The sequence below is a fragment of the Dendropsophus ebraccatus genome, chromosome 3 (assembly GCF_027789765.1).
Source record: "Dendropsophus ebraccatus isolate aDenEbr1 chromosome 3, aDenEbr1.pat, whole genome shotgun sequence".
Taxonomy (NCBI): domain Eukaryota; kingdom Metazoa; phylum Chordata; class Amphibia; order Anura; family Hylidae; genus Dendropsophus; species Dendropsophus ebraccatus.
The window spans coordinates 170,308,861-170,336,477 of NC_091456.1; the positions used below are offsets into that span (position 1 = coordinate 170,308,861).

General features: G+C 44.3%; 2 protein-coding genes across 3 annotated transcripts in view; one reads left to right on the forward strand and one right to left on the reverse strand.

Moving 5' to 3' along the window:
• RAI14 (retinoic acid induced 14) overlaps positions 1–13,240 on the reverse strand; it is a 96,177-nt gene extending 82,937 nt beyond the window's left edge. For both annotated transcript variants that reach the window (XM_069963129.1, XM_069963128.1), the window contains exon 1: positions 13,062–13,240. The gene's annotated coding sequence lies outside the window, so the exon portion shown is untranslated. The remainder of the gene's footprint in view (positions 1–13,061) is intronic.
• A 257-nt stretch (positions 13,241–13,497) lies between these two features.
• The window catches only part of C1QTNF3 (C1q and TNF related 3), a 129,231-nt gene continuing 115,111 nt past the window's right edge, over positions 13,498–27,617 (forward strand). The window contains exons 1-2 of the mRNA XM_069964777.1: positions 13,498–13,669; positions 13,782–13,931. Coding sequence (XP_069820878.1) covers positions 13,658–13,669; positions 13,782–13,931 — 162 coding nt within the window. The 5' untranslated portion in view covers positions 13,498–13,657. The remainder of the gene's footprint in view (positions 13,670–13,781; positions 13,932–27,617) is intronic.

The window sequence follows — 27,617 nt, forward strand, 5'->3', positions numbered from 1 at the left end:
GTGTCTCTTGCTTAAGTTTATGCTGGTAAGATTTTACTAGGGATAGTGTGGGAAACAACAAAATGCCTCAATTAGTGCCGCCATATGCATCGTCACTGATCTACACTCGCATAAGTGTATTCCCATATGACAAAGATGGCTTCCAAGCTCCCCTTGGCCTTCTGGTCGCCACCAGAGTTAGTCAGAAAGTCAAAAGTTAATGAGAATTACACAAACTGTGTAATTCCCACCCTTTGGCGGTTTTCGTTGGCCGCAACAGGCCGGAGGGGGGAAGGAAGCCATCTTTCCAAGAGGTGTTCTCTGCTGAGGATCCTCCTATAGGAGCGGCTCTATCTCTGGAGGATGCATCCTGTCCTGTATTACACAATAATTTGAATGAGCACTTTTTCTTTTTAATACTTCATTTCCCCTGTGGTGGTGCTGTATGCAAACCAAACACTTTAGGTCTAATGCACACATCTGCAAAAACCCGTCCGTCACAAACTGAGGATAACAGTGGCACAGTTTTTCTAACCCTGGATAACACATTTAAAGGGTTAATCCAGTGCAACAAAAACATGGGCACTTTCCCCCTACTGTTGTCTCCAGTTTGGGTGCAGGTTTTGAAACTCAGTTCCATTGAAGTAAATGGAGCTTAATTGCAAACCGCACCTGAACTGGAGACAACAGTAGGGGGAAAAGTGGCCATGTTTTTGTAGCGCTGGATAACCCCTTTAATAAATCTAGGCCAGCTCTAAAATGGAGACCCCCTTTAACTAATCTGCTGAGATACAACACCTCATAAATTTTGTAATAATCGTATTTTGGATGATAGCGCCCTCTCTAAAGGAAACAAGTGACAATGACTGGAATCTGAACAAAGAAACGCGACGGCGTATCAGATATCTGCCGGCCAATGTAAGAGAGGAGGAGGCCGTAATATCAGAAATATCACATTCCCTTGGGAGCGGCAGATGAAGTGGTGAGTGGACTACATCTAGTGTCCTCAGGTGTCAGCCACCCCACACCAAGTCCATCACAAATATAAAAACTCTGTGGCAAATTGCCAGGGATGCACCAGGAATATCCAATGAGACTTTTTCTGCCACCACTGAGCTTATTGTACCTAGGAAAGCTGGGTGACAACCAATATGACTGCCATAAGAACTAACAGAATGGTGGTCCCCGAACATTTTAAGACATCTGCGTGGCAAACAGTGGGAGGTATAGTTACACAATATGGCTGCATTCACTGCCGCTTCCACAGGCGTTGCAAACAACTTTTCCAGACTCCTAAATGGCAAAGCTGCACAAACAGGAATCAATATAGGAGAGGAGGAAGTTTCAATGTGTAAACCAAAAGACATTGCAACTAACAGAGGGGGTGATCGCCCAACTTTTTCAGGACTCCTCTAAATTTTGCAATTACAGCTCCAAGAGGTGTTGTCACCCAACTTTCCCAGACTCCTGAATGTCTAAGATGTATGACAGGAGGAAGGATCACTGTATAAAAAACAGCAATTTGGCTGCTAAGACAGGTGTGGTCACCCAACTTTCCCAGATTCCAGAATGGCAAGAGGAGAAGGGGATTCATTGTTGGCAGATATCGGAGCCCATCTGCTTTCGATCCCGGCTGAAGGGAAATCCAATGTTTTGCAGGAAGCTACAGATAAGGCTAATGTATATCTTCTGATCTCCTGGACAAAACCTCAAGTTTATTTTTTCACTAAACACAAGTTATCGGGACAATAAAGTCTCCGGGGGCCTGTGTATATAATCCTGAACGCCTCTGTAGAGCAGAGTTCACATTCTGCATACAATGCTGTGTAAATACTCAGGCTCCTCTATCTGATTGAGAGGGAATTACTATTCTCTACAAGTCTGCTGGTATCCTGAGACCAGGGAGCAGTGCATTGTGGGATGCCAGATGACCATGAACCTTACCCAAGTGTCTGTTTGCAGGGACCCCCACAGTTTTGAGAACATGAGCCTAAGGGCCCTATTCCACCGGACGATTATCGTGTGCATAATCGTTAACAATTAAAGATCTTAAACAACCGCTATTGCGAAAGACCTGAAAACGTCCACTCATTTCCATGGAACGATAATCGTTACTTATGATCGTAATTGCGATCGTTTTTTCTTCACTATTTCTTCGCTATTGCGTTTGTATCTATTGCGAACGACCGAACGATTTCTTATTCAATGCGAACGATTTGCGAACGAGCAACGATAAAAACAGGTCCAGGTCTTATAAAGCGATCAAAGATTTCTCGTTTGGTCGTTAATCGTTAACTGCATTTCAACCGAACGATTATCGTTTAGATTCGAATGATTTAACGATAATCTGAACGATAATCGTCCAGTGGAATAGGGCCCTAAAGCTCCCAGGTAAGTGCACATGCTTGACTGACACCCCATTACTTGTCTATAGACGTTCTGAAGACAGCAGAGGTCAGGGATGGGGAACCTTTGGCCCTCCAGCTGTTGCAAAACTACAATTCCCATCATGCCTGGACAGCCGAAGGCTGTCTAGGCATGATGGGAGTTGTAGTTTTGAAACAGCTGGAGGGCTGAAGGTTCCCCATCCCTACTGTAGTCCAATCAGATACATATCCACTCTCATGTACAGTATATGGTGGCCCATACACTCATTCATCCTTCCCATACACATGCACACCTGGTTCAGCTGAGCCAGGTGTGCATTTGCGGTCAGAAGCCACGCCCCCATGCGATCCCCAATAGTCACACAATGTTGCCAATTACTCCCATCATCATCATAAGGCTACTGGTTTGGATTGTAAATGAGGGAACATGGCCTTAAAGGCGACCTACAGTGAAAAAAAAATAGTTTACAATCAACTGGTGTCAAAAAGTTATATAGATTTTGTAATTTACTTCTTTTAAAAAATCTCCAGTCTTCCACTACTTATCAGCTGCTGTATGTCCTGCAGGAAGTGGTGTATTATTTTCAGTCAGACACAGTGCTCTCTGCTGCCACCTCTGTCTATGTCAGGAACTGTCCAGAGCTGTGGAGAGGTGGCAGCAGAGTGCACTGCGTCAGACTGGAGGACATACAGCAGCTGATAAATACTGGAATACTTGAGATAGAAGTAATATAGTTATTGTACAAATCTTTAGAGAAGCGTCCTGAATACGGTTCCAGAAAAATTAGTAAGAAGTATGAGCAGCTTAGTGACCACCGCAGGAACCGAGGCGGAGAGGCTCCAGTGAGTCATCCACCCAATGAACAGTGTGACACGCCAACGCCAAGCCATTCCTGTAACCCAGGAGCCCTTCCCATTTACACCAATCACAGGAGCAAAAAAGGACCGAAAAGAAATGACTTGGTAGACAGAGGCAGGATTGTTCCCATATGTCCGCAGCACATGTATAGGAGTCGTACATTTCCTGCATGACATATCCCCAATAAGCCAGAGCCCTGCGCCGATAGCCTTTGACTCCCAGATGCCGCCATCAATACAGATGTCAGCTAGTTTTCTCAGATGTCATTAAAGAAAAATGCCATATGTCATGTGTTTCCTCATGTATCACCGAAATAGGAACCGGCTGGGGAGACGCAGCAGGGATGACGTGCACAGGATGACATCTATAAGCAGCTTTCGAATCGCCATTTCTTAAAAGGAAATATTTTTTCTTTCAAATGAACTGGTGTCAGAAAGTTATATAGATTTGTAATTTACTCCTTTTTAAAAAATCTCCAGTCTTCCAGTACTTATCAGCTGCAGTATGTCCTGCAAGAAGTGGTGTGCTCTTTACAGTCTGAGGATAGGTTCACGCTGAGGAATTCTCGAAGGAATTGTGGAGGAAAGTTTTCTGCTTGAAATTTCTCGTCTATTAAGCTCTGGCAGAATAGGAGCGGAATTCAAGCAGAATTTAAGCCCCCAATGACTTCTATAGGATTCCTCTAGCAGAATCCGCCCAAAGAATTGACATGTCAATTTTTTGGCCCCGTTCACACTGAGCAAGAATGGCAGAATGACATGTTGCTTCTTTAAGCGGAGGAGCGTGCGCCCTCTCATTCACTCAACGCAGGACATGGCGGGATTCCGCAGCGGAGAGCTTTTAGGCAGAAAGCAGATCAGCGGCACAAAATTCTGCTTGGAAATTCTGCAATGTAAACAACAGAGCAGAAATCCCATTGAACACATTGGGACATAGCTCTGTACATATTTTCCGGGAGGAAAGCTGAAATACGAGGGGATTCCTCTTCAATTCCTCACCTATTCCTCAGTGTGAACCTACCCTGACAGCTCTCTCTGCTGCCCAGAGCAGTAGCAAATCCCCATAGAAAACCTCTCCTGCTCTGGACATTTCCTGACATGGACAGAGGTGGCAGCAGAGAGCACTGTGTCAGACTGGAAACAATACACCACTTCCTGCAGGACATCCAGTAGCTGATAAGTACTGGAAGACTGGAGATCCCACTTTAAGGTAACCAGGCCTCCATTGTTCCTATCGGTAAGTGCATGCCGCATTGTGTCGTGTACGAGAAAAGTTTCACATCTCTCTTTGAAATAAATAGGATGTGAAATAAGCCAAAACTCCTCAGTTATGAGAAGTCTCCGAAGGAAGAGAGCTGTGACCAGATCATATACCGCCATATAGTGTCTTCATATAGCACCGTCATTTTCTGGTTTGGATTTTGCATTATAAGCGGTATCGTTTTTATTTAAATGCGTGCAGTCACAGTGTGGCCTCAGACCAATATGGCAGCACATTTAGTGTCTATATATGATCAATGACAAAGCCGGCAAAAATGCTAAAGTATCTGCGTTAACATTTGTCAGAACATTTGTCATGCATCCTATTGATAACCATAGAGAACAATGACGCTCAGCAGGAGCCGCGCTGTAAATCTCAGAACTAGCCTGTAATAAAGGTTATAATCTACAGTAGTTTACATAGCGTAAACAGAGAGCTGCCCCCGGAATAATCCAGGTTATCTCTAATGGCTTTTGAACAAGAGTCGGCAAATTATCTCATTAACCTGTAATCCGGGGATTTGTCTCCCGTCCTGGCCATTGTCTCCTTCAGCCGGATTCACACATTTAAGATTTAAGTCTCCTGCAGGGCGTTGTCGTCCCTACACGGCTTTCATGTACTAAGCTCAGTGTCTGAAGTCTCATTGTTAAAGGGGTTATCCGGATTCTACAAAAAATATATATATTCCTGAAGCCATAGAAAAAAAAAAATAGAAAAAAAAACTATACTTACCTACCCCCATTCCCCCACAGCTCCTTCAGCTGCTTCTCTCTTCTTCCAAGATGAAAGTATGGAACAGGACCTGTCTGCTCAGCCAATCACTGGTTGCAGTGGTGTCCCGTCTCAGCCAGTGATTGGCTGAGCAGGCAGGTGCTCCACAGAGCAGGAAGAAGAGACGAATGGTAGGGAACCAAAAAAAGTTGAACAGGAGCTTTGGGGTATCAGCAGGGGACTGAGGGGAGGTGAGCTTTTTGTTCTATCTTAGTAAGACTCCATAAATTAAAAAAAAAAAAAACAACACAGAATACCCCTTTAAATTAGTTTCAAATCCATAGGAAATATTATACACATTAGTAAAAAGTGAACCAGGACAGACAAACTATCTAATGTAAAAAGAGCCCTCCCGACCCTCCGCGGCAGATAACGTCACGGGAAAGAAGGATTGGGCATTTTTAAATGCCTGATTCTTTTGTGCTTTTGCCTGATGTCAGCTGCCTGATCTTTTTGCCTTTGGAGGAGTCTGGCCCCTTCTTAAAGGCCCTATTCCACGGAACGATTATCGTTCGTATTCGGCCGATATCGGCCGCTACGGACGATAATCGTCCGGTGGAATAGAGTGCAACGATCAGCCGACATCGTTCATGTCGGCTGATCGTTGCAGTCGCTTGTTTTTCAACATGTTGAAAAACAAGCGACTGATATAGCAGCGATCTGCTGCCGTCGCTCCGTTGAATAGGAGCGTTGGCAGCAGATGCCGCTTTATCCTATGGGCTGCCCGGACGATCAGCGATCCCCCGGGCAGCCCCCCCGCAGCTCCCCGACGCCCCTCCCGCACTCACCAGCTCGCTGCAGCCGCGCTGAATAGCGGCGGTAGCGAGCGGGGAACGAGGAGCAAACGAGCGCTGAGAGCGCTCGTTTGCTCCTCTGACGACCAGTGGAATAGGGGCATAAGGCCCTATTACACAAAGCGATTATTGGCCGTATTTGGCTGATTATCATCCATTACGGCCAATAATCGCTTTGTGTGACAGAAGGCAACAATCAGCGGACATGAACGATGTTGGCTGATCGTTGTCTTTTAACATGTTGAAAGAGAAACAACAAGAATGATTGGCCAAGCCATAGACAAGACTGCTCAACGATTACAGAAAGGTAAACCACTGCCAGCCAGACTCCTCTAGCAGCAGCTTATCTCCCTGAGAACAAAAGGAACAATAAGTGAAATGCAACATGCTTGATCTTTTTTTACACTGACAAACAGACTTGTTCTCTGTTCGTGTGCGGTATTGCAGCTCATTTCTACTAAAACGAGAAGGGCTGAGTTGTAATACCGAACACAGCCTGAGGGCAGGGGTGGTGTTGTGTGGAAGAAGCCATGTTGTTCCAATCCTGGTTCATTTGGGGTAGGGGTTAAGATTAGGGTAAAGATTAGGGATAGGTCAGGGATACAGAATTATTATCAGGGATAGAATAAGGGTTAGTAACAAACAAAAGCTGCAGCTGTACGGTATGACCATCGCCTGCACTGTCTACCAGGTTTCGTTTCCAGTTTGGGAGCGGCTGATAATCGCCGGCGGACAGATGGCATTATAAAGCCTGGTTATAATAGCTCAGCAGGCGGACGAGAGGTCGGGATAATCCAAATTTATTTTAATGAGGTCACCATGAAGATCCACATGTTCCCTTCCACATCCGTGGCCCCATAGCTGATGTCACTGCACTAATGCCTCACCGGAGGCCGAATAATACAGACAGCGGCAAACTTGAAGGAGCTTCCCGGCTTTATATAATTAAAGTGTCAACTTTGTATAAACTAAAAGGGTTTACAGCTCTCTAATAGGCATTACGTTTGCTACTCGTCGTTTTTTCAAGAAGGTGTTTGCTGTCAGCGCAAGCGGTATAAATCTGTAGTCAGTCTAGACAATGCTCTGCGGTATCCAGACTGATACAGTAAAGTAGAGAAGGGAATTGTGCAGTTGCTGATGTGTTTAGCTCACAGAGCATTGTCTAGAATCGACTTCTCAGCTGGGAGCAGCACTAGCTATGTACAATGTATCAGTCTGGAGTCCAGGCTGTAGAGCTCACAGAGCATTGTCTAGACTGGATACAACTGTATCACTTCTCAGCTGAGAGCAGGACTATCTATGTACAATGTATCAGTCTGGAGTCCAGGCTGTAGAGCTCACAGAGCATTGTCTAGACTGGATACAACTGTATCACTTCTCAGCTGAGAGCAGGACTAGCTATGTACAATGTATCAGTCTGGAGTCCAGGCTGTAGAGCTCACAGAGCATTGTCTAGACTGGATACAATTGTATCACTTCTCAGCTGAGAGCAGGACTAGCTATGTACAATGTATCAGTCTGGAGTCCAGGCTGTAGAGCTTACAGAGCATTGTCTAGACTGGATACAACTGTATCATTTCTCAGCTGAGAGCAGGACTAGCTATGTACAATGTATCAGTCTGGAGTCCAGGCTGTAGAGCTCACAGAGCATTGTCTAGACTGGATACAATTGTATCACTTCTCAGCTGAGAGCAGGACTAGCTATGTACAATGTATCAGTCTGGAGTCCAGGCTGTAGAGCTTACAGAGCATTGTCTAGACTGGATACAACTGTATCACTTCTCAGCTGAGAGCAGGACTAGCTATGTACAATGTATCAGTCTGGGGTCCAGGCTGTAGAGCTCACAGAGCATTGTCTAGACTGGATACAATTGTATCACTTCTCAGCTGAGAGCAGGACTAGCTATGTACAATGTATCAGTCTGGAGTCCAGGCTGTAGAGCTTACAGAGCATTGTCTAGACTGGATACAACTGTATCACTTCTCAGCTGAGAGCAGGACTAGCTATGTACAATGTATCAGTCTGGAGTCCAGGCTGTAGAGCTCACAGAGCATTGTCTAGACTGGATACACCTGTCTGAATGCAGTGATCTTTTATCAGGTGAAACCTGTGTGGGATATGGTCTGGTATCATGTTGGTTGTCACCCTGCTTTGCTAGGATGTGATCTACCATGTAAGAATATAATATTTGGTTACATGAGGGATGATGGTCTTGTGTCTCGTGACGTTCCCCCGGCCTCCCAGAATGACATATCTGATTAGTTCTGCAATGATATGGAGGATGTGTCCCTGGATGATAGGCAGATATACATTCCGGGGTCCCCCCCCCAGCTTACGATGAGACAGCAGTATTCAGAGGACACATATGTGTGTAGTCACCAGAGGCTGGAGCCTGGGATGATGGTACGGTAGTGCATAGTTATGGATGGTGGGTACGGTAGTACATGGTTATAGATAATGGGTGTGTTAGCACATGGGTATGAAGGGCTGTGATTGTAATGTTGCACAGATGTGCGGGTGACACAGGGAGGGACACACAGCCACAGCTTTATGGCCGTGTCCTAAAACCTCCCTAAGGGGATGAATAGGGCCATAAAACTGCACAGTGAACACAAGGGCGGCAGCCATAGGTCATGAGTGTTGTCATAAGCAGCGGGGCAGCAGAGCACTTCCCAATGTTCAGGAGAGGCCGGGATAGACAGTGCACTCATATCATCTGGTCATATATCATACATATCCTATCATCTGGTCATATATTATATGTATCCTATACATATCCCATCATCTGGTCATATATCATACATAGCACATTATCTGGTCATATATCACACATATCCTTTCATATATCATACATGTCATACCATCTGGTCATATATCACACATATCCTATCATATATCATACATGTCATATAATCTGGTCATATATCATACATATCCTATCATCTGGTCATATATTATATGTATCCTATACATATCCCATCATTTGGTCATATATCATACATAGCACATTATCTGGTCATATATCATACATATCCTATCATCTGGTCATATATCACACATATCCTATCATATATCATACACGTCTCAACCATCTGATAACATAACATACCAGCCCCATAGTCTGATCATACATATTACCTGATATCACATCTACTGTATTGTATCACTTCATTATATATAATACATGTCATACTATGCATGCACCTACACCTACAATATCATGTGATCATACTGTATGTATCATGGTGTATAATATCCTATATAACATCATCTGATTATATATCATACATCATTTCACATCATCATTACCCCATATACCAGATGTCTCATGTATATCGGCTCATATCATCTGATTACCTATAATCTAATCACGTATCACGTATCTCATCTAGGCGAATTATATATTATACATGTCATACCATGTACCTTATCTAACACACTATACACACGTCACATAACCCAACCATATATAATACACTATATACACGTCACATAACCCAACCATATATAATACACTATATATATACATGTCACATAACCCAGCCATATATAATACACTATATATACATGTCACATAACCCAGCCATATATAAAACACGATACATATATATATATATATATATATATATATATATACATAAATATGACACATAACCCAGCCATACATAATACACTATATACCTGTCATATAAACCAACCATATATAATATACTATATATACACAACATAACCCATTGATATATAATACACTATATACACGTCACTCCAGGGATCCTACATACTGGTAAATTACTGCACACATTCCAGTAGTCAGACCCTCCATATACATCAGTAGTCAGGAGCGGCAGCCTATGTGTAGTAGGTGCACGGCTTACATGACCCCCGGGACTCGTCCAGTCGTGGCCTGATCCCTTACACCAGCACATCCTGTTCTTACACATATTATAAGGCTTAGTGCAAATCTCACACCCACGTGCAAAGCCCGAACCTTCACCACAACCTGAGAAATCCAACAGGACTGTAACAAGACAAATAGCAGCACAAAGGTTACAGAGCAACACAGACACCATACACAGCGGAGACGGGGAGCGGCCGCCGGATACACCATGGGGAGAACCTGCTCACTAATATGACTAATATTCACTAATATTACTGATATCATATCACGAATATTCACTAATATCACTAATATCATATCACTAATATTCACTAATATCACTGATATATCACTAATATTATATCACTAATGTTCAATAATATCATATCACTAATCACTAATATTCACTAATATCACTAATATTACATCACTAATATTCACTAATATCACTGATATCATATCACTAATATTCACTAATATCACTAATATCACTGATATCATATCACTAATATCATATCACTAATCACTAATATTCCCTAATATCACTAATATTACATCACTAATATCACTAATATCATATCACTAATATTCCCTAATATCACTGATATATCACTAATATTATATCACTAATGTTCACTAATATCATATCACTAATCCCTAATATTCACTAATATCACTAATATTACATCACTAATATTCACTAATATCACTGATATATCACTAATATCAAATCACTAATATTCACTAATATCATATGGAGGGAAATGGTCATGGTTGGTTAATAATAGGGCTGTCTATCACACATTACATTTGCCATCTGTCTGGAAATACTGGGTGACAACCCATGTTAGATTTATACTGGTGGCCATAATCCTTAAAACCCAGCTTTCCCAGAGGTAAGATAAGTTGAAAATTTAAAGGGGTTATCCCAAGATGAATAGTTATTACTTATCCACAAGATAACTAGCTGACAAAGAACAGAGGTCAATCGTCCTCCAAGGGAGAGGGCATGCTCGGCCACTGCTCCATAAAGCACTTCTGAACATGGCTGAGCATGCCCACTATTGCTCAATTCACCCAGGAGACAACTAACGTCCGTTCTCGTGATCAATGGTGGTCCCAGCAGTCAGACCCCCACAATCAGCTCGGAATCAGCTCTCCTGTGGATGGAGAGTAACATTCAGTCTTGGGATCTCCCCTTTAACACTTGCAACAATTGTATCCAGAGTAGACAATGCTGGGCTGGACTCCAGACGGATACATTGTCCCAGCACTGATCCAGAGGAGAGATCAGAGCTGCTGGTATGTATTGTGGACACAGATCACCCTGTGGCTGCAAAACTACAACTCCAGAGGTCAGAGGTCAATTGTCCCCTGAGTGATCGCATGCTCAGCCACCGCTCCATTCACTGTCTATGGGGCTTCAGCGCAGCTCAGTGCTTGGCCAATGTTCATGAGTCCCACAGAGACATACAACCTCTGTTCTTATGATGGATGGAGGTCCCAGCGGTCGGACCCCCATCATCCACTATCTTTAACTTTTAATCCCTTTAAATAACGAAATTGTATATAATGAATTTCCGCGGTATAATGTTACAACGCAGAGTTTCACCTTAAAGGGGTAGTCAGCAATCCACATGATGACTGCATGATTGGAGGGGGTCTGACTGCTATGAATTCACCAGAATTAGTGATAGGGATCCGGCCAGATAGGACAAGGCACTGGGGTCCCCCTATTTAGTGATAGATATCCAGCCAGATGGGACAAGGCACTGGGGTCCCCCTATTTAGTGATAGGGATCCGGCCGGATGGGACAAGGCACTGGTGTCCCCCCATTTAGTGATAGATATCCAGCCAGATGGGACAAGGCACTGGGGTCCCCCTATTTAGTGATAGGGATCCAGTCAGATGGGACAAGGCACTGGGGTCCCCCTATTTAGTGATAGGGATCCAGCCGGATGGGACAAGGCACTGGGGTCCCCCTATTTAGTGATAGATATCCAGCCAGATGGGACAAGGCACTGGGGTCCCCCTATTTAGTGATAGGGATCCAGCCAGATGGGACAAGGCACTGGGGTCCCCCTATTTAGTCATAGGGATCCGTCCAGATGGGACAAGGCACTGGTGTCCCCCATTTAGTGATAGGGATCCGGACGGATGGGACAAGGCACTGGTGTCCCCCTATTTAGTGATAGGGATCCGGCCGGATGGGACAAGGCACTGGTGTCCCCCATTTAGTGATAGGGATCCGGCCGGATGGGACAAGGAAGCAGTGTCCCCCATTTAGTGATAGGGATCCGGCCGGATGGGACAAGGCACTGGTGTCCCCCCCCATTTAGTGATAGGGATCCGGCTGGATGGGACAAGGAAGCAGTGCCCCCATTTAGTGATAGGGATCCAGTGGGACGGGACAAGGCACGGGTGTCCCCCCATTTAGTGATAGGGATCCAGTGGGACGGGACAAGGCACGGGTGTCCCCCCATTTAGTGATAGGGATCCAGTGGGACGGGACAAGGCACGGGTGTCCCCCCATTTAGTGATAGGGATCCGGCTGGATGGGACAAGGCACGGGTGTCCCCCATTTAGTGATAGGGATCCGGCTGGATGGGACAAGGCACGGGTGTCCCCCATTTAGTGATAGGGATCCGGCCGGATAGGACAAAACACTGGGATTAAAGGGGACAGTACAACAAACTGGATGGGACAAGGAAACAGATTCCCCCATTCTACTGCTTATGATCCGGCTAGACAGGACAAGGAACCAGTGTTCCCCATTCTGGGATCCAGCTGGTTGGGACAAGGAACTGGAGTCCCCCATCCTAGTCAGGGGTTTGGGTTGCGGACCCCCATTGACCTAACACGTCCCACCTTGTAAGAAAGTTCTTCCCTGCTGACACAAGTTCCCATACACAGCACCAACATATTGCACAGATCTGCAGCTCATCCCCAGGTGAGATGTCCTGCAGATAATCCCCAGGTGAGATGTCCTGCAGATGTTTGCCATCCATATGTGACAGCAGCAGCCTCACCTGTCTGGTGATCGGTGTCCTGGCATGGTGCCCTGCAGCCATATGGTCCCTGGAGTTCCCTCCCCTCGCCCCGGTATAGATGCCCCTGTGTGCAGTCTCTTACCCCTCCCTGGTCTGGCACAGGCTGCTGGCAGGGCTCCCTGGCACATGAGGGCAGCGGCTGTGAGTGCCTCCCGGGCCCGGATCACGGTGCAGCCTGCAGCCTCGGCTCCCGCAGCTCTCCGCTCCTTGCCGGCTGCATTACTCTCCACTTCTGAGCTTTGTACTTTTCTTCTTCTCTTTTGTTTGCAGTTTTTGAACCAAGGGGGCTGGAGGCTTTCTGCTGCCACCTAGCGTCCGCTCCCCGTCACTGCAGCGCGGCCACTGTCACCGGCTACAGGAGGAGGAGGGGCCACGCGAACAAAGCTGGTGGCGTCCAGAGGAGAGGAATGTCAGAATGGCCTCTGCGTCCTCCCCGTGCACTGCAGTGGTTCAGTCCAAGCCTAGTGCAACTCAATGGGCAGGAGGCAGCAGGATGGATGAGGACACCTAATGTGTAGGGGACACGTCCTGCTGCTGCTGTCCAGGAAAGCTGGGTGACCACCAGAGTGACTGTGAAGTGATGTGAAAAGTGGTGCACGTTATTTTACCTCACCTGCATGACCCCAGAGAAGCAAGTTATGCCCCCCAACACCCTCTCTGTACCCCCTTAGGGATTCCATGAGGTACCAGGTACATCATGGGTCATTAAGGGGTTAAAGTGTTGCTGTTGAAAAAGTTTTATAGAAATCAGAAGAGTTTTGCAATAAACTTGTTTTTTTTTTGTTTTTGTTTTTTTTTTAAGGGATTTTTCATCTGCGACCCCCCCTTTTTTAAAATGCCTGGGGGGGTGAAAACAGTGATGTCCACTTACCTCCCCGTCTCCAACGCTGGCACCCACATTCTGTCGCCCCCTGGTCTTACAAAGGACTTGAGACATGATATGGCATTGGAGGTAAGTGGACATTATTGTATTCATCCACACCCTCCCTGGGCATTGTGAAAAAAGTGGTCCCGTCTGGAGTACCCCTTTAAGTTTAGTATGTTTTAATCAAGTTATACATATAACCACTAGGTGTGTTACTGTAGACATGTCGGTTGTATAGGATATACATGTATTTATATTACTACAGGTCTCAGGACTTGGACACGATTCCTAGTATCCTTAGGGTGCGTTCACACGTACAGGATCTGCAGCAGATTTGATGGTGCAGATTTGAAGTTGCAGATACCATGAAAATGTTACCTTAGCTTCACCATCACGTTATAGAGCAGAAGGAGCTGATATATATCATTGTGAGAAAAGATTCAGTAACCTGTCATTTTTGATTGAAATTTCTATTCTTTCCAGGCTCAGGAGTCCAGTGAGTGATCCTATCATGGAGTGACACCGCCCACCGGACTCCTTACCACTAGATGATTAGGGATTTCAATTAACTTGTTACAAGTTATACTGAATTTTTGCCCACAAAGTTATGTACCAATCTGTGGAGGTCGGCACTCTCTTAAAAAAAACAAAACCCTTTTTTTTAATTCCTAGCTGCATAAAATCGTAGAAAAAGTCCAAATACAAAAACATGACGGGTTTCTGGCCTATCGACCTTTAAAGGAGTTGTCCAGCGAAAATCTTTTTCTTTCAAATCAAATATAGATTTGTACTTTACTTCTATTTAAAAATCTTAAGTCTTCCCATACTTATCAGCTGCTGTATGTCCTGCAGGAAATATATTTTTCATACAGCTCTCTGCTGTCACCTTTGTCCAGGTCAGGAACTGTCCAGAGCAGGAGAGATTTTCTATGGGGATTTATTACTGCTTTGGACAGTACCTGACATGGACCGAGGTGGCAGCAGAGAGCTCTATGAAAATAACATTTCCTGCAGGACATACAGCAGCTAATAAGTATGGGAAGAATTGAGATTTTTAAATAGAAGTAAATTACAAATCTATATACCTTTCTGAAACCAGTTTATATGTAAGAAAAAGATTTTCGCTGGAGTATCCCTTTAATTATGGATAGTGTGCACTGAGCCAACACAAGGCATATGTAGATAATAAACTTCACACACCTTCCCTCATCAGGGTTAATAAATAATTTAAACAGACAGACACAAATATATACAAAAAACATACAAAGATGTAAAATTATTACTAATGATACAGTAAAAGGTCTAGCCTATGATTTCATCCACTCGGGAACAGCGTGGCCCCCATAAGTATCCAATATCCTTCACGGTTAAGAAGTTTTTGCCTTCTATCTCCTCCACGATCAGGACAGAACACCCTTTCAATGCCAGTGATGGATAAAGCCGACACATCTCCAGCGTGAACTGAAGAGAAGTGTTTGGAAACATTAGAGGGATTCCTCACATTGGTGTGAGTTCACTGGCGTCGAGACATGTGATGGTGTCTCTGCAGTGTTCTTTTGCATATTTGATTTTCCAGGGGGCAATGTTCTAGAATACACTGACGTTGGGAAACGTGATGGTGTCTCTGCGGTGTATTGTTTGATCTCCCTGAGGTCAACCAGCGTCCTTTTGCATGTCTTTGTATCTCTGCAGGACTGTAGTGACACCGCCATGCAGCTCTGCCACTACAGTGCCATAGGGGGAGATTTATCAAACATGGTGTAAAGTGAAACTGGCTCAGTTGCCCCTAGCAACCAATCAGATTCCACTTTTCTTTCCTCACAGACTCTTTGGAAAATGAAAGGTGGAATCTGATTGGTTGCTAGGGGCAGCTGAGCCAGTTTCACTTTACACCAAGTTCGATAAATCTCCCCAATTTCCTTGCTCCCGGCTTGACATTGAAACATCATGCCGGGCGAGGAAACACTCCATTAGGGTATATTCACACGGGCGGGCTCGCAGCGAGATTCTCGCTGCGAGCCCGGCAGGTCCTGGCAGTTCCCATACACTACATATTTGCTGCGGTCTAAACGACCGCAGCGAGTATGTAATTCTGCCACCCTTAACCCCTTCTGCTCCCGCCCGGCTCCCCCGCTGTAAGCATACTTTACCTGTCCTTGCTGCACGGGTCCGGCGTCCTGCTCTCCCGCCCGGCCAATCAGTGGCTGCGGCTGGGCAACACACTGATTGGCCGGGCGGAAGAGCAGGACGCCGGACCCGTGCAGCAAGGACAGGTAAAGTATGCTTACAGCGGGGGAGCAGAAGGGGTTAAGGGCGGTATAATTACATACTCGCTGCGGTCGTTTAGACCGCAGCAAGTATGTAGTGTATGGGAACTGCCAGGACCTGCCGGGCTCGCAACGAGAATCTCGCTGCGAGCCCGCCCGTGTGAATATACCCTTACAGGGCTTCCCTGTCTGTAGGGCCCTTAATTTATGGGACGTGTAAATAGGCGCTTACTAGGCCTGTTCTATGACCTTGGTAGAGGTCATTTCACAGGGAGAGGCAGGCTGAGCTGTGATCTTCATCTATTCTCTTCTCTATCTGCTGGTGTCACCTTTCATTGTATTTCCATACAGCAGCCTCCTTCTTATCATCACAGACCGAACAGGAAATCTCATCTTTGTTTTAGACCTAGTGGTGAGAATGAAAACTGCAAGATTCCAGGATAATGTTATAATATACATATTCAAATTGCAAATTTGAAGGAAAAAAAAAAAAAAAACTTTCCATGGCAGGTCCTGGGTCACACTGCTCCATAGGTGGAAAAATGAAATAGGTTATAGGGCTTTGACTATGGCAATATGAAAGCATTTTTATTTTAACATTTTTAAAAGTAGTAAAATGTAAAAAAATAATACAAGTGAGATATCTTTATGATAATAAAATAAGAATTAGGAGTCTTCAGACGTGCCAAAAAGGGATTAGGAACTTGCGCATAACCTATAATATACACTAAAGTGACAATAGGATATGTACTTCCCCTTTAAATTTCCCCCAGGTTCCTGCTAGTACAGTCGGATGGAAGGTGTTTACAGTAAACCTTGTGCGGTATGACAGTCATGTGAATCCTGATCCGGATCTCTCAAAGTTACATTGTCTCTTAGCAGGGATTAATATATTAGTATACAGAGCTGATGCTCAAGTGATAATAGGGATTAAAACTTAAACTACATAAGGCGACTAAGGGACAATAAATACTATCTCCTACCTAGACTGTAAAGTATATAAATCTATATATCACTATATCAACTACCAAGGCAGACCACACAACCCCCCAAGACTACTAGGAATTCTATCATTACACCACTAGTTTTGTTAATATTTAAAGGGGTACTCCAGTAACTTTTTTCTTTCAGATAAACTGATGTCAGAAAGTTATATAGATTTGTAATTTAATTCTATTTAAAAATCTCCAGTCTTCCCGTACTTATCAGCTGCTGTATGTCCTGCAGGAACTGCTGTATTCTTTCCAGTCTGACACAGTGCTCTCTGCTGCCACCTCTGTCCATGTCAGGAACTGTTCAGAGCATGAGAAGTTTTCTATGGGGATTTGTTACTGTTCTGGACAGTTCCTGACATGGACAGAGGTGGCAGCAGAGAGTACCGTGTAAGACTGGAAAGAATACAACACTTCCTGCAGGACATACAGCAGCTGATAAGTACTGGAAGACTTGAGATTTTTAAACAGATGTCAATTACTAATCTGTATAACTTTCTTACACCTGTAGATTTGAAAGATAAAAAAAAAATCACAAGTACTCCTTTAAATGGAACCAATCACCTACCTGAGGGAGGGTGACTTGCTAGCTGCTGCTGCTCCACCCCCATGCCTAGTTACCGGCCACTAGGACTAAGTATGGATTGAATATGGATATTTTGAAATTGCCACCCTGACAGACACTGTCAGACAAAGCGTTGCAGAACAGCCGTAAGGTGTGTAGCCAAGTCACACACACTTATTGGTTCCCTTTAAAGATGTCTTAAAGGGGCATTCCAGTATCAGAAATAGTATTTGAATAAAGCTATCGCCCCATAATATATAACTATTTGACTGGCTTCAGAGTGCTTTAGCTTGATTCTCAGGACCTTGTGTAGTTCCTTTATTTTCAATTAGACATTGTCTCCAACTTCTCAAACCCTCCTGAGTGATGCCATCATCCTGTGCTGTCTCAGGAGGCGTGGCTAGATCTTATTTCTGCTTCTTAGTGATGTCATCATCCTGTGCTGTCTCAGGAGGCGTGGCTAGATCTTATTTCTGCTTCTTAGTGATGTCATCATCCTGTGCTGTCTCAGGAGGCGTGGCTTGATCTTATCTCTGCTTCTGAGTTATGTCATCATCCTGTGCTGTCTCGGGAGGCGTGGCTAGATCTTATCTCTGCTTCTGAGTGATGTCATCATCCTGTGCTGTCTCAGGAGGCGTGGCTAGATCTTATCTCTGCTTCTGAGTGATGTCATCATCCTGTGCTGTCTCAGGAGGCGTGGCTAGATCTTATCTCTGCTTCTGAGTGATGTCATCATCCTGTGCTGTCTCAGGAGGCGTGGCTAGATCTTATCTCTGCTTCTGAGTGGTCATCATCCTGTGCTGTCTCAGGAGGCGTGGCTAGATCTTATCTCTACTCCTGAGTGATGTCATCATCCTGTAATGTCTAGACCTTGTCTCTAAACCCCTGAGTGATGTCATCACCTGTCCTTCAGCCTACATCATCTCTCTGCCATATAAATATATTTTTTGGGACATTTAGGGTAGAATGAGGAGTCATAACAGCATGCTGCCTTGTGCTGCACAATGCCACAGGCAGAGGAGCAGACTGGGAGCATCTTTGACATCAGAAGCAGGATATAGAAGGGGGTATATATGTCGCCCTCCTATTCTGTAAAGTTTTTAAAAATGTTATAACTTTATTCTCAGACGATGGTTGTCACCCAGCATTCCCAGACTCCAGAATGGTAAATCTGGCTAGAAATGCAATTATATGGGAGCTGGAGATATATTACTGTATACCAGGAGTAAAATTGGCTCTCCAGCTGTTGCAAAACTACAACTCCCATCATGCCTGGACAGCCAAAGCTAAACAGCCATGGTTTCCTACCCCTGCTCTATACCTTTAATCATATTTCTCTTCCAATACATGCAAAGTACCTACAAACCCCCAGATTTAAAGGGTTAAAGTGATGCAGAAATTTTCGCAGTGTCCCGTGCAGTAAAATGCGATTTCTACGTGCTCCCCATGTTGGCAACAATGTGTGTTTACATAAGACAAACGGAGTCTTGTTCTAGACGGCAAACTCTCTGCCAAGTTCAGACAAAAGCTGCTGCGATGGTGTTTATTGTGGTGGGAAGAGAAGGACAATCCCCCCCAACTATACAATGTACAACATAAAACACCACCGTACAGTGGGCGTGCAAAACAAGCTGTAAAGAGGATTCAGAAATCATCAGATACCTGGCACTAAGGAAGAGGAGCAGGGCCATGGAGGAAACTTAAAGGGCCCCCGTCACACTGCACAAGGAGTCTGATCCGCTACAGCATGTTGTAGAGCTGGAGGAGCTGAGCAGATCGATATATAGGTTTCTATAAAAAGATTCAGTGTAACTTGCAATATATTGATTACAATTCCTGCTCCAGTCCAGGGGGCGGCCCTAATCTATGACTGACAATCTTCCCTGTATGAGTTTGCATACATCGGTAATTGTCACTTACTGATAAGGACCGCCCACCGGACTCTTAAACTGGGATTATAATCAATATATTTCAGGTTACACTGAATCCTTTTGATATAAAACTGCTGCTCAGCTTTTGCTTTATATTATGGTGCTGGCAGATCAGACTGCCTGATTATCCTTACAGGGCTCCTTCAAGACATCCCTAAAATAAAAATTATATATATCATTACATCTAATTATGTATAGATAGATCATTAGATGTAGCAGTCCTGAGATTGTCATGATAGTATTGAAGACTTTGTTTTATGTTGTGTATGTAGCTGCTCTGAGTTTGTCTTGTGCTGTAGCTGTGCTGAGTTTGTCTTGTAGCTGCGCTGAGTTTGTCTTGTGTTGTAGCTGTGCTGAGTTTGTCTTGTAGCTGCGCTGAGTTTGTCTTGTAGCTGCGCTGAGTTTGCCTTGTGCTGTAGCTGTGCTGAGTTTGTCTTGTAGCTGCGCTGAGTTTGTCTTGTGTTGTAGCTGTGCTGAGTTTGCCTTGTGTTGTAGCTGTGCTGAGTTTGTCTTGTAGCTGTGCTGAGTTTGTCTTGTGCTGTACTGAGTTTGCCTCGTGTTGTAGCTGCGCTGAGTTTGACTTGTAGCTGTGCTGAGTTTGTCTTGTAGCTGTGCTGAGTTTGTCTTGTGCTGTACTGAGTTTGCCTCATGTTGTAGCTGTGCTGAGTTTGACTTGTAGCTGCGCTGAGTTTGTCTTGTAGCTGTGCTGAGTTTGTCTTGTAGCTGTGCTGAGCTTGCCTTGTGTTGTAGCTGTGCTGAGTTTGTCTTGTGTTGTAGCTGTGCTGAGTTTGTCTTGTGTTGTAGCTGTGCTGAGTTTGCCTTGTGTTGTAGCTGTGCTGAGTTTGACTTGTAGCTGCGCTGAGTTTGTCTTGTAGCTGTGCTGAGTTTGTCTTGTAGCTGTGCTGAGCTTGCCTTGTGTTGTAGCTGTGCTGAGTTTGTCTTGTGTTGTAGCTGTGCTGAGTTTGTCTTGTGTTGTAGCTGTGCTGAGTTTGCCTTGTGTTGTAGCTGTGCTGAGTTTGACTTGTAGCTGCGCTGAGTTTGTCTTGTAGCTGTGCTGAGCTTGCCTTGTGTAGTAGTTAGTCATATGCCCTATTAGAGCTTATAGACATCAGAATAGGGGGTCCCACACTTATGAGCCCCCATTTCTGTGCCAAAGCAGGCATCCACTAAGACGGACCTTGCCATAGAAATGTGGTACTACATATGACTCTCCAATCTAATGAATAGACAGCCCAGGTCTCCTACATACTGAATATCAGCTCTAGCTCATAGACGGGGTCACAAACAAGCCCCCTATGCTGTCCGTAAGCACAGGTTATATAGACAAAGTTCAATGACAAATTCAGCTCTGCTTCATCTGTTCATATAAAATGGGCCTTATACTCACAGAGGCGAACACTTTCCTGTCTCCCCCCATTACTTATGGCCAGGAATGCAGGGAATGTCTTATGCAATAAATTATAATGTGGTTATTGGGGAAGTAGAAACCGGTCCAGCCTGATGCTGTGCGCTTATAGGATGCTAATCAGACAACCTGTAATAAGAGTATACGGTAATAAGACTGCCGCTCCAGGTGGTAGCATGCAGTCAGGGGTGCGATGTGGTATGGAGGGACCTGAGCTGGAGAGGAAATTACAAGCGAAATCAGGAATGCTGCAGAACAGCCCAGAGGATAGCCTGAGCCATAGCGGTGTGGTAGTAGTATATACACTATATAGGGGGAGATTTATCAAACATGGTGTAAAGTGAAACTGGCTCAGTTGCCCCTAGCAACCAATCAGATTCCACCTTTCGTTCCTCACAGACGCTTTAGAAAATGAAAGGTGGAATCTGATTGGTTGCTAGGGGCAACTGAGCCAGTTTCACTTTACACCATGTTTGATAACTCTCTCACTATATATCACATAGTTGCCAACAGTCCCGGTTTTGACAGGACTGTCCCGATTCTGAGGAGACAGCCCCGGCAAAACCATGTCCCGGGTATGTCCCATGAAGCACCGCCCCTTCCAGCACAAATGATGTCAGTCATGCAGAGCAGGGAGAGGAGTCCCTGGGGGACTAGTGGAACCATACTGGTGAGGTAAGTATAGCTTTTCTTTGTTTTAAATATAGATGAAGGGACAAGAGGTTGGTGAATGGACATGAGGAGGATGAAGGAGAAAGTAGTATGATGATAGAGGGGCAGGAGGATGAGAGGGGTAGTACTATGATGATGGAAGGGCAGTAGGATGAAGGGGGTAGTAGTATGATTATGGAGGGGGAAGGAGGATTAGAGGGGTAGTACTATGATGATGGAAGGGCAGGAGGATGAAGGGGGTAGTAGTATGATGATGGAGGGGGAAGGAGGATTAGAGGGGTAGTACTATGATGATGGAAGGGCAGGAGGATGAAGGGGGTAGTAGTATGATGATGGAGGGGGAAGGAGGATTAGAGGGGTAGTACTACGATGATGGAAGGACGTGTGTAATATACTGGGGACCTAATATTGAGGTGTGTCATATACTGGTGTGTATAATATACTAGGGACCTAATACTGAGCTGTGTAATATACTGGGGTGTGTAATATACTGGGGACCTAATACTGGGGTGTGTAATGCTTCTTTTGTGTTGTTCTGACTGTAAATTCTAACTGGGAAATTTTGAACCCACACCCATGATAGGCCACACCCCACTGAGACCACACCCACAATAAGCCACACCCCTTTTAAAGCTAAAGTTTCCCTGGAAAAAAATTAATCTGTTGGTAACTATGATATCATTATCAGTCACTACCTAGGCAATGATTGGTGACTCCAGCATAGTTGAAAGGCGCTAAAATAAAGGAAACTTTTGGTCGTTTTGGCAATGTTCATCCAAATGTTTAGTTCACTAATTCTTATCCAAACTTATTCAAAAACACACTACACCTATGCTTATCTATCCATAAGGCGGAGTCAAAGCTGACAGGGGGAGGGACCCAAGGTTGGTGTGTGTAGGTGTGTGTGGGAAGGGGGGGGAGTTGTTAGTTATAAGTTTGTCTTAATTAAAGGGGTACTCTGGAAACAATTCTGAAGGTTATAGATTTGTAAATTACTTCCAATTAAAAAAAAATCTCCAGTATTCCAGTACTTATTAAAGGGGTTATCCATTTCTTTCAATTCAACTGATATCAGAAAGTTATATTAATTTGTAATTTACTTCTATTAATACTTTTTAATAGAAGTAAATTACAAATTTATATAACTTTCTGATATCAGTTGATTTGAAAGAAAATTATTTTCGCTGGATAACCCTTTTAAGTACTGTATGTCCTGCAGGAAGTGGTGTATTCTTTCCAGGCTGACACAGTGCTCTCTGCTACCACCTCTGTCCATGTCAGGAACTGTCCAATGTAGTAGATGTTTTCTATAGGGATTTGCTGCTGCACTGGACAGTTCCTGACATGGACAGAGGTGGCAACAGAGAGCACTGTGTCAGACTGGAAAGAATACACCACTTCCTGCAGGACATACAGCAGCTAATAAGTACTGGAAGACTTAAATCTGTTGAACTTTCTGACACAGTTGATCTGAAAGGGTTTTTTTTCACCAGGATACCCCTTTAAGACCAGTTTTATTAGAGGCACAAGGTAGGTGTGAGCCCTGTTACAGTTTTGTATTTACCCCCAGTGTTAGCCAAATCAACCAAGATGACCACTTACCATGGGGCCCTGTAAGAGAGAGGCCCCAGCTCTTTTGTTATTGGCAATTTCCTCTTCCCAGAGGAACTGCGGTGTTATCAAGTAACCAGAAAGCGTGATGGTTGAAGGATCCTGTAAGGGAGGAGAAAACAGGCACCGGCCCATATCTCCAGGATGGTGTAGCTAGATAGATGTGCTAAGCAGATCTCTAATGCCACCGTTTGGAGGGAGCTTTCCCTTTAAGTTCCCTTCAAGTTGGACTCCTTTATGAAGCCTTAAAACATGATTGGGAGTTAGACACTCCCCCAGAAGGAGAAATCACCCATTTGTAGACAAGTGTTTAAATTTAGAGTTGTTGCCCCTTCTCAGTACAGAGCAGGTGCTGGATGGCTGCAAAGAGGCCTGTCATTGTGGAACCAAAAGGGTAATACTTCTCAGAGAGCGTCATAAAGGTGTGGTGACATATAGGCCATTCCTGCTCCACTTGGAATTCTGGGAAGAATGGATGAAAACTCTAATGCCACTTTTTTGGTTTTACGACTATAGCCCTTTATAAGCCAGCCAACACCCTACTCTGTACTGATGAAGGGCAACAACCCTGAAACAGCTTCTACAGGTGCGTAACATCTTATTCTGGATTGGATAGTTTCTGGGTTGAAAGGAAAGCTCCTCCTCTAAAGGTGGAGTCAGAGAGATGCTGTGCATATCCTCCATCCCAGAATTCCCAGTGAAACAAGGATGGCCTTTATGTCAGGGTAGCATAAACTAGGGACAGAGAAGCTGAACAGAATGATGTCTCACTTACATTGTTCTGTGCAGCTGATTCAGAGATCTCCTCCTGAATAACATGGACAATAAGTTGTCCTCTTCATTATGAGCATGTGCTCATTAGTCCTGGATATTCATGAGAAGGAGAAAAATCCACCCACCAGCTGCTGATTGGCAGTTATCTGTCCATGCTGTGTATAGGCCGTCAACTGTCAATCAGCAGCTGGAGGGTGGGGGGAGGGGTGTGGCAAGAATCCTATTCTCCTACATATTAGGAGAACGGCTGAACAGAATGATGTAAGTAATACACCGATCTCTTCAGTATTTCTGTCACTAGCTTATGCTGCCCTCATTTAAGACGTCATAAACCTAGTGACAGATTCCTTTAAGAAGAAACATTACCAATTAGTTCTTATACCTGTCAACAAAGGTTCAGTTTACTGTCCCAGCTAAATTTCCCTATAGTCTGATCTCACCTATACGGCCCATCTTGTCTATATATGTCATTAGGCATTCGCGTGGTACATCACTTTCTACCCACAAAGTCTCCGATTTCCATTCTTGGACCAGATTTTTATGTTCCCAAGAAATCATTTTATCACTTCAGAGAAAATCAAGTGAAAATGAAGGAGGAAGTGCGATCCACGATGAGGGAGCCAGGAAAGCCGCGCTCCATAATCTAGTTTTATCACAAACACGGACTCAAGTTTGTTTAGATGGCGTCATCCTCAAGTGCGGTGATGTGTATCCTGCTCAATAACAGGCTGCAAAAGTTTATGAGATGCAATTGAGAGTCCTCCAAGCCGTGTAAATCATAGCACTGTAAACACAGGCGAGGCTTCCTCGTATACCATGTAGCAGAGCTGACATTTCAATGGAACGGCAATGTATTTTCCATTTCCAATACATTTAAAGGGGGACTCCAGAGGGGAAAAAAACATTGCTTTTAAATTAGCTGGTGTCAGACAGTTATGCAGATTTGTAAATTACTTTAATTTAAAAATCTCAAGTTTTCCAGTACCTATCAGCTGCTGCATGTCCTGCAAGAAGTGCTGTATTCTTTCCAGTCTGACACAGTGCTCTCTGCTGCCACCTCTGTCCATGACAGGAACTGTTCAGAGCAGTAGAGGTTTTCTATGGGGATTTGCTACTGCTATGAACAGTTCCTGACATGGACAGAGGTGGCAGCAGAGAGCACTGTGTCAGAATGGAAAGAATACACCACTTTCTGCAGGACATACAGCAGCTGATAAGTGCTGGAAGACTGGAGAGTTTTAAAAAGAAGTAATTTGCAAATCTGTAAAACTTTCTGGCAACAGTTCATTTTTTTTTTTTTGATCTCCAGGAACAACCATTCAACGTAACCTATAGGTGTCAAGCTTGTGGCCCTCCAGCTGTTGCAAAACTGCAATTCCCTTTATGCCTGGACAGCTGTAGCTTTAGCTGTCCAGGTATGAAGGGAACTGTAGTTCTGCAACAGCTGGAGGGCTGCGACTTTGACACCTCTCATCTAGCATCACAGTGCACCACTTGTACCCCTAGGCTGTTCCTTAGCCTTTCCCTACAAATGAAAATCTGATTATTTACTCTTATTATTGCTGAAATCTTATTATTTACTCATGCTGATCCAGAGTCAATGATCTTTTCTGCTAATGACCACTAATTATTATTATTATTATTACTGTATTTGTAAGATTTGTATCCCGGCACAAATCTTTTTCTGTTACATTTACAATTCGCTAGAACGCCAGGGCCCTTTTCTCTATCATACTTTCCAGCTAAGATGCCGCAGTAGAGCTACGTTTGTCGAAATGGCTGATTCTGTGATGTGTTAGTTGTAATTTGCATAACAATGCATATAAACCAACTTATTATAACTAATTATTATGTTTATTACACTGTCACTGTATTTGTGGGTGCTATGAGTTTGACACCCAACCGATCAATTATTCATGGCCTATTCAATATTCAATAAAACTTACCTTGGAAACCCCTTTAAAGTTCCCGCTCAATTTTTTTCTTTCAAATCAACTGGTTTGTAATTTGAGATTTGTAATTTACTTCTATTAAAAAAAAATTCAAATCTTCCAGTACTTATCAGCAGCTGTATGTCCCGCAGGAAGTGATGTTTTCTTTCCACTCTTATGGAACTTTTACACGGTGCGATAATTCGCCCAATCGCACGATTAACGATTTTGAATGAACGATGTTTTTTTTATAACGATCAGCGTTCGGTCGGTCGTTAATCGTTAACTGCATTTCAACCGAACGATTATCATTTACATTCGAACGATTTAATGATAATCTGAACGATAATCGTCCGGTGGAATAGGGCCCTAAATTACAAATCTCTGACACTTTCTGCCACCAGTTGATCTGAAAGTGTGTTTTGTGAATTACCCCTTTAATAAAAGTAATTAACTCCACAGTGGCCCCTGCAGGGCAAAAGTGGTAGTACATGACTGTACTACATAGATATGTTAAAGGGAACCTGTCACCCCCCATGCTGGGGTGAAGGCCACCCAAACCCCCTGCTAGATACTTACCCCACCTTACCAAGTCCCGCTCCTGGAGCCGGTCCCATGACGGAGATATCCTTGTTGGAAGCCTGGCGTGCGCTGCTGAGTTGAGTCCGACGCCCATAGAGAATGACGGCTCCATTCATTCTGTATGGACATCGGACTCATCTATACAGCGCTCGCTCCGGGCTTAAGACGGGGATATCTCCGGCCCGGGACTGGCTCCAGGAGCGGGACTTGGTAAGGTGGGGTAAGTATCCGGGGCTCTAGCAGGGGGCTGGGCAGCCTTCACCCCGGCAAGGGGGGTGACAGGTTCCCTTTAAGTTCATATAGAAGCCTCTGCCCTCTATTAAACCTGATGGGCATATGGACAGTGAGGTGGCCTAATTGGACAACCCCTCTAAGATGTACAGTATACAGTAGCTGAGCGGAATTTGCCAGGTTTTACATAGGACTGCAATTAAACCATCAGAATACACTAACAATTCAACCTCAAAATGTTAATGACGACTTCAGCTCTGCTACATCTGTGAGTGCGATTGCAGTGAGAGCTCGGGGGGCCCGCTGCCCGGCCATAATTAAAGTTATGTAATCATCTGTTCCAAACAAAAGCCAAGGACAAATGCACTTGATTATAATGGATCCTACATCAAACAGCAGAGCAGAATACAATCCGGGGCACATGGATGGTATTTATTTGTAGTGGAGTGTAGTAGTGCGAGACACAGACCTCTGTAATGCTTATTGTCTGTGTTTACATAATCCAGACAAAACCCTATTATATTAGAGCGTGTCTATGGCGGCTGTACAGCACCGCACAAACATATGTCATAGGAAGCGTCTCCATTAGAGGTAGTGCTGAGAGACTGTGGTTTCTTAAAGTAACATGCCTAACAGTCCCAATAGTGGTTAGACAATCCTAGGGGGCGGACCTGCAAGCCCCGCCCATGAGGATCTTAAGGAACATTGCCATGCTAGGGCTTACTGTTAGGAAGTACACAACTCTTGTGGGAACTGCAATGTCAGCCATGTTGGTCCGTCTATGAAGATTGTTTTGTATTTTAGTGCATTCA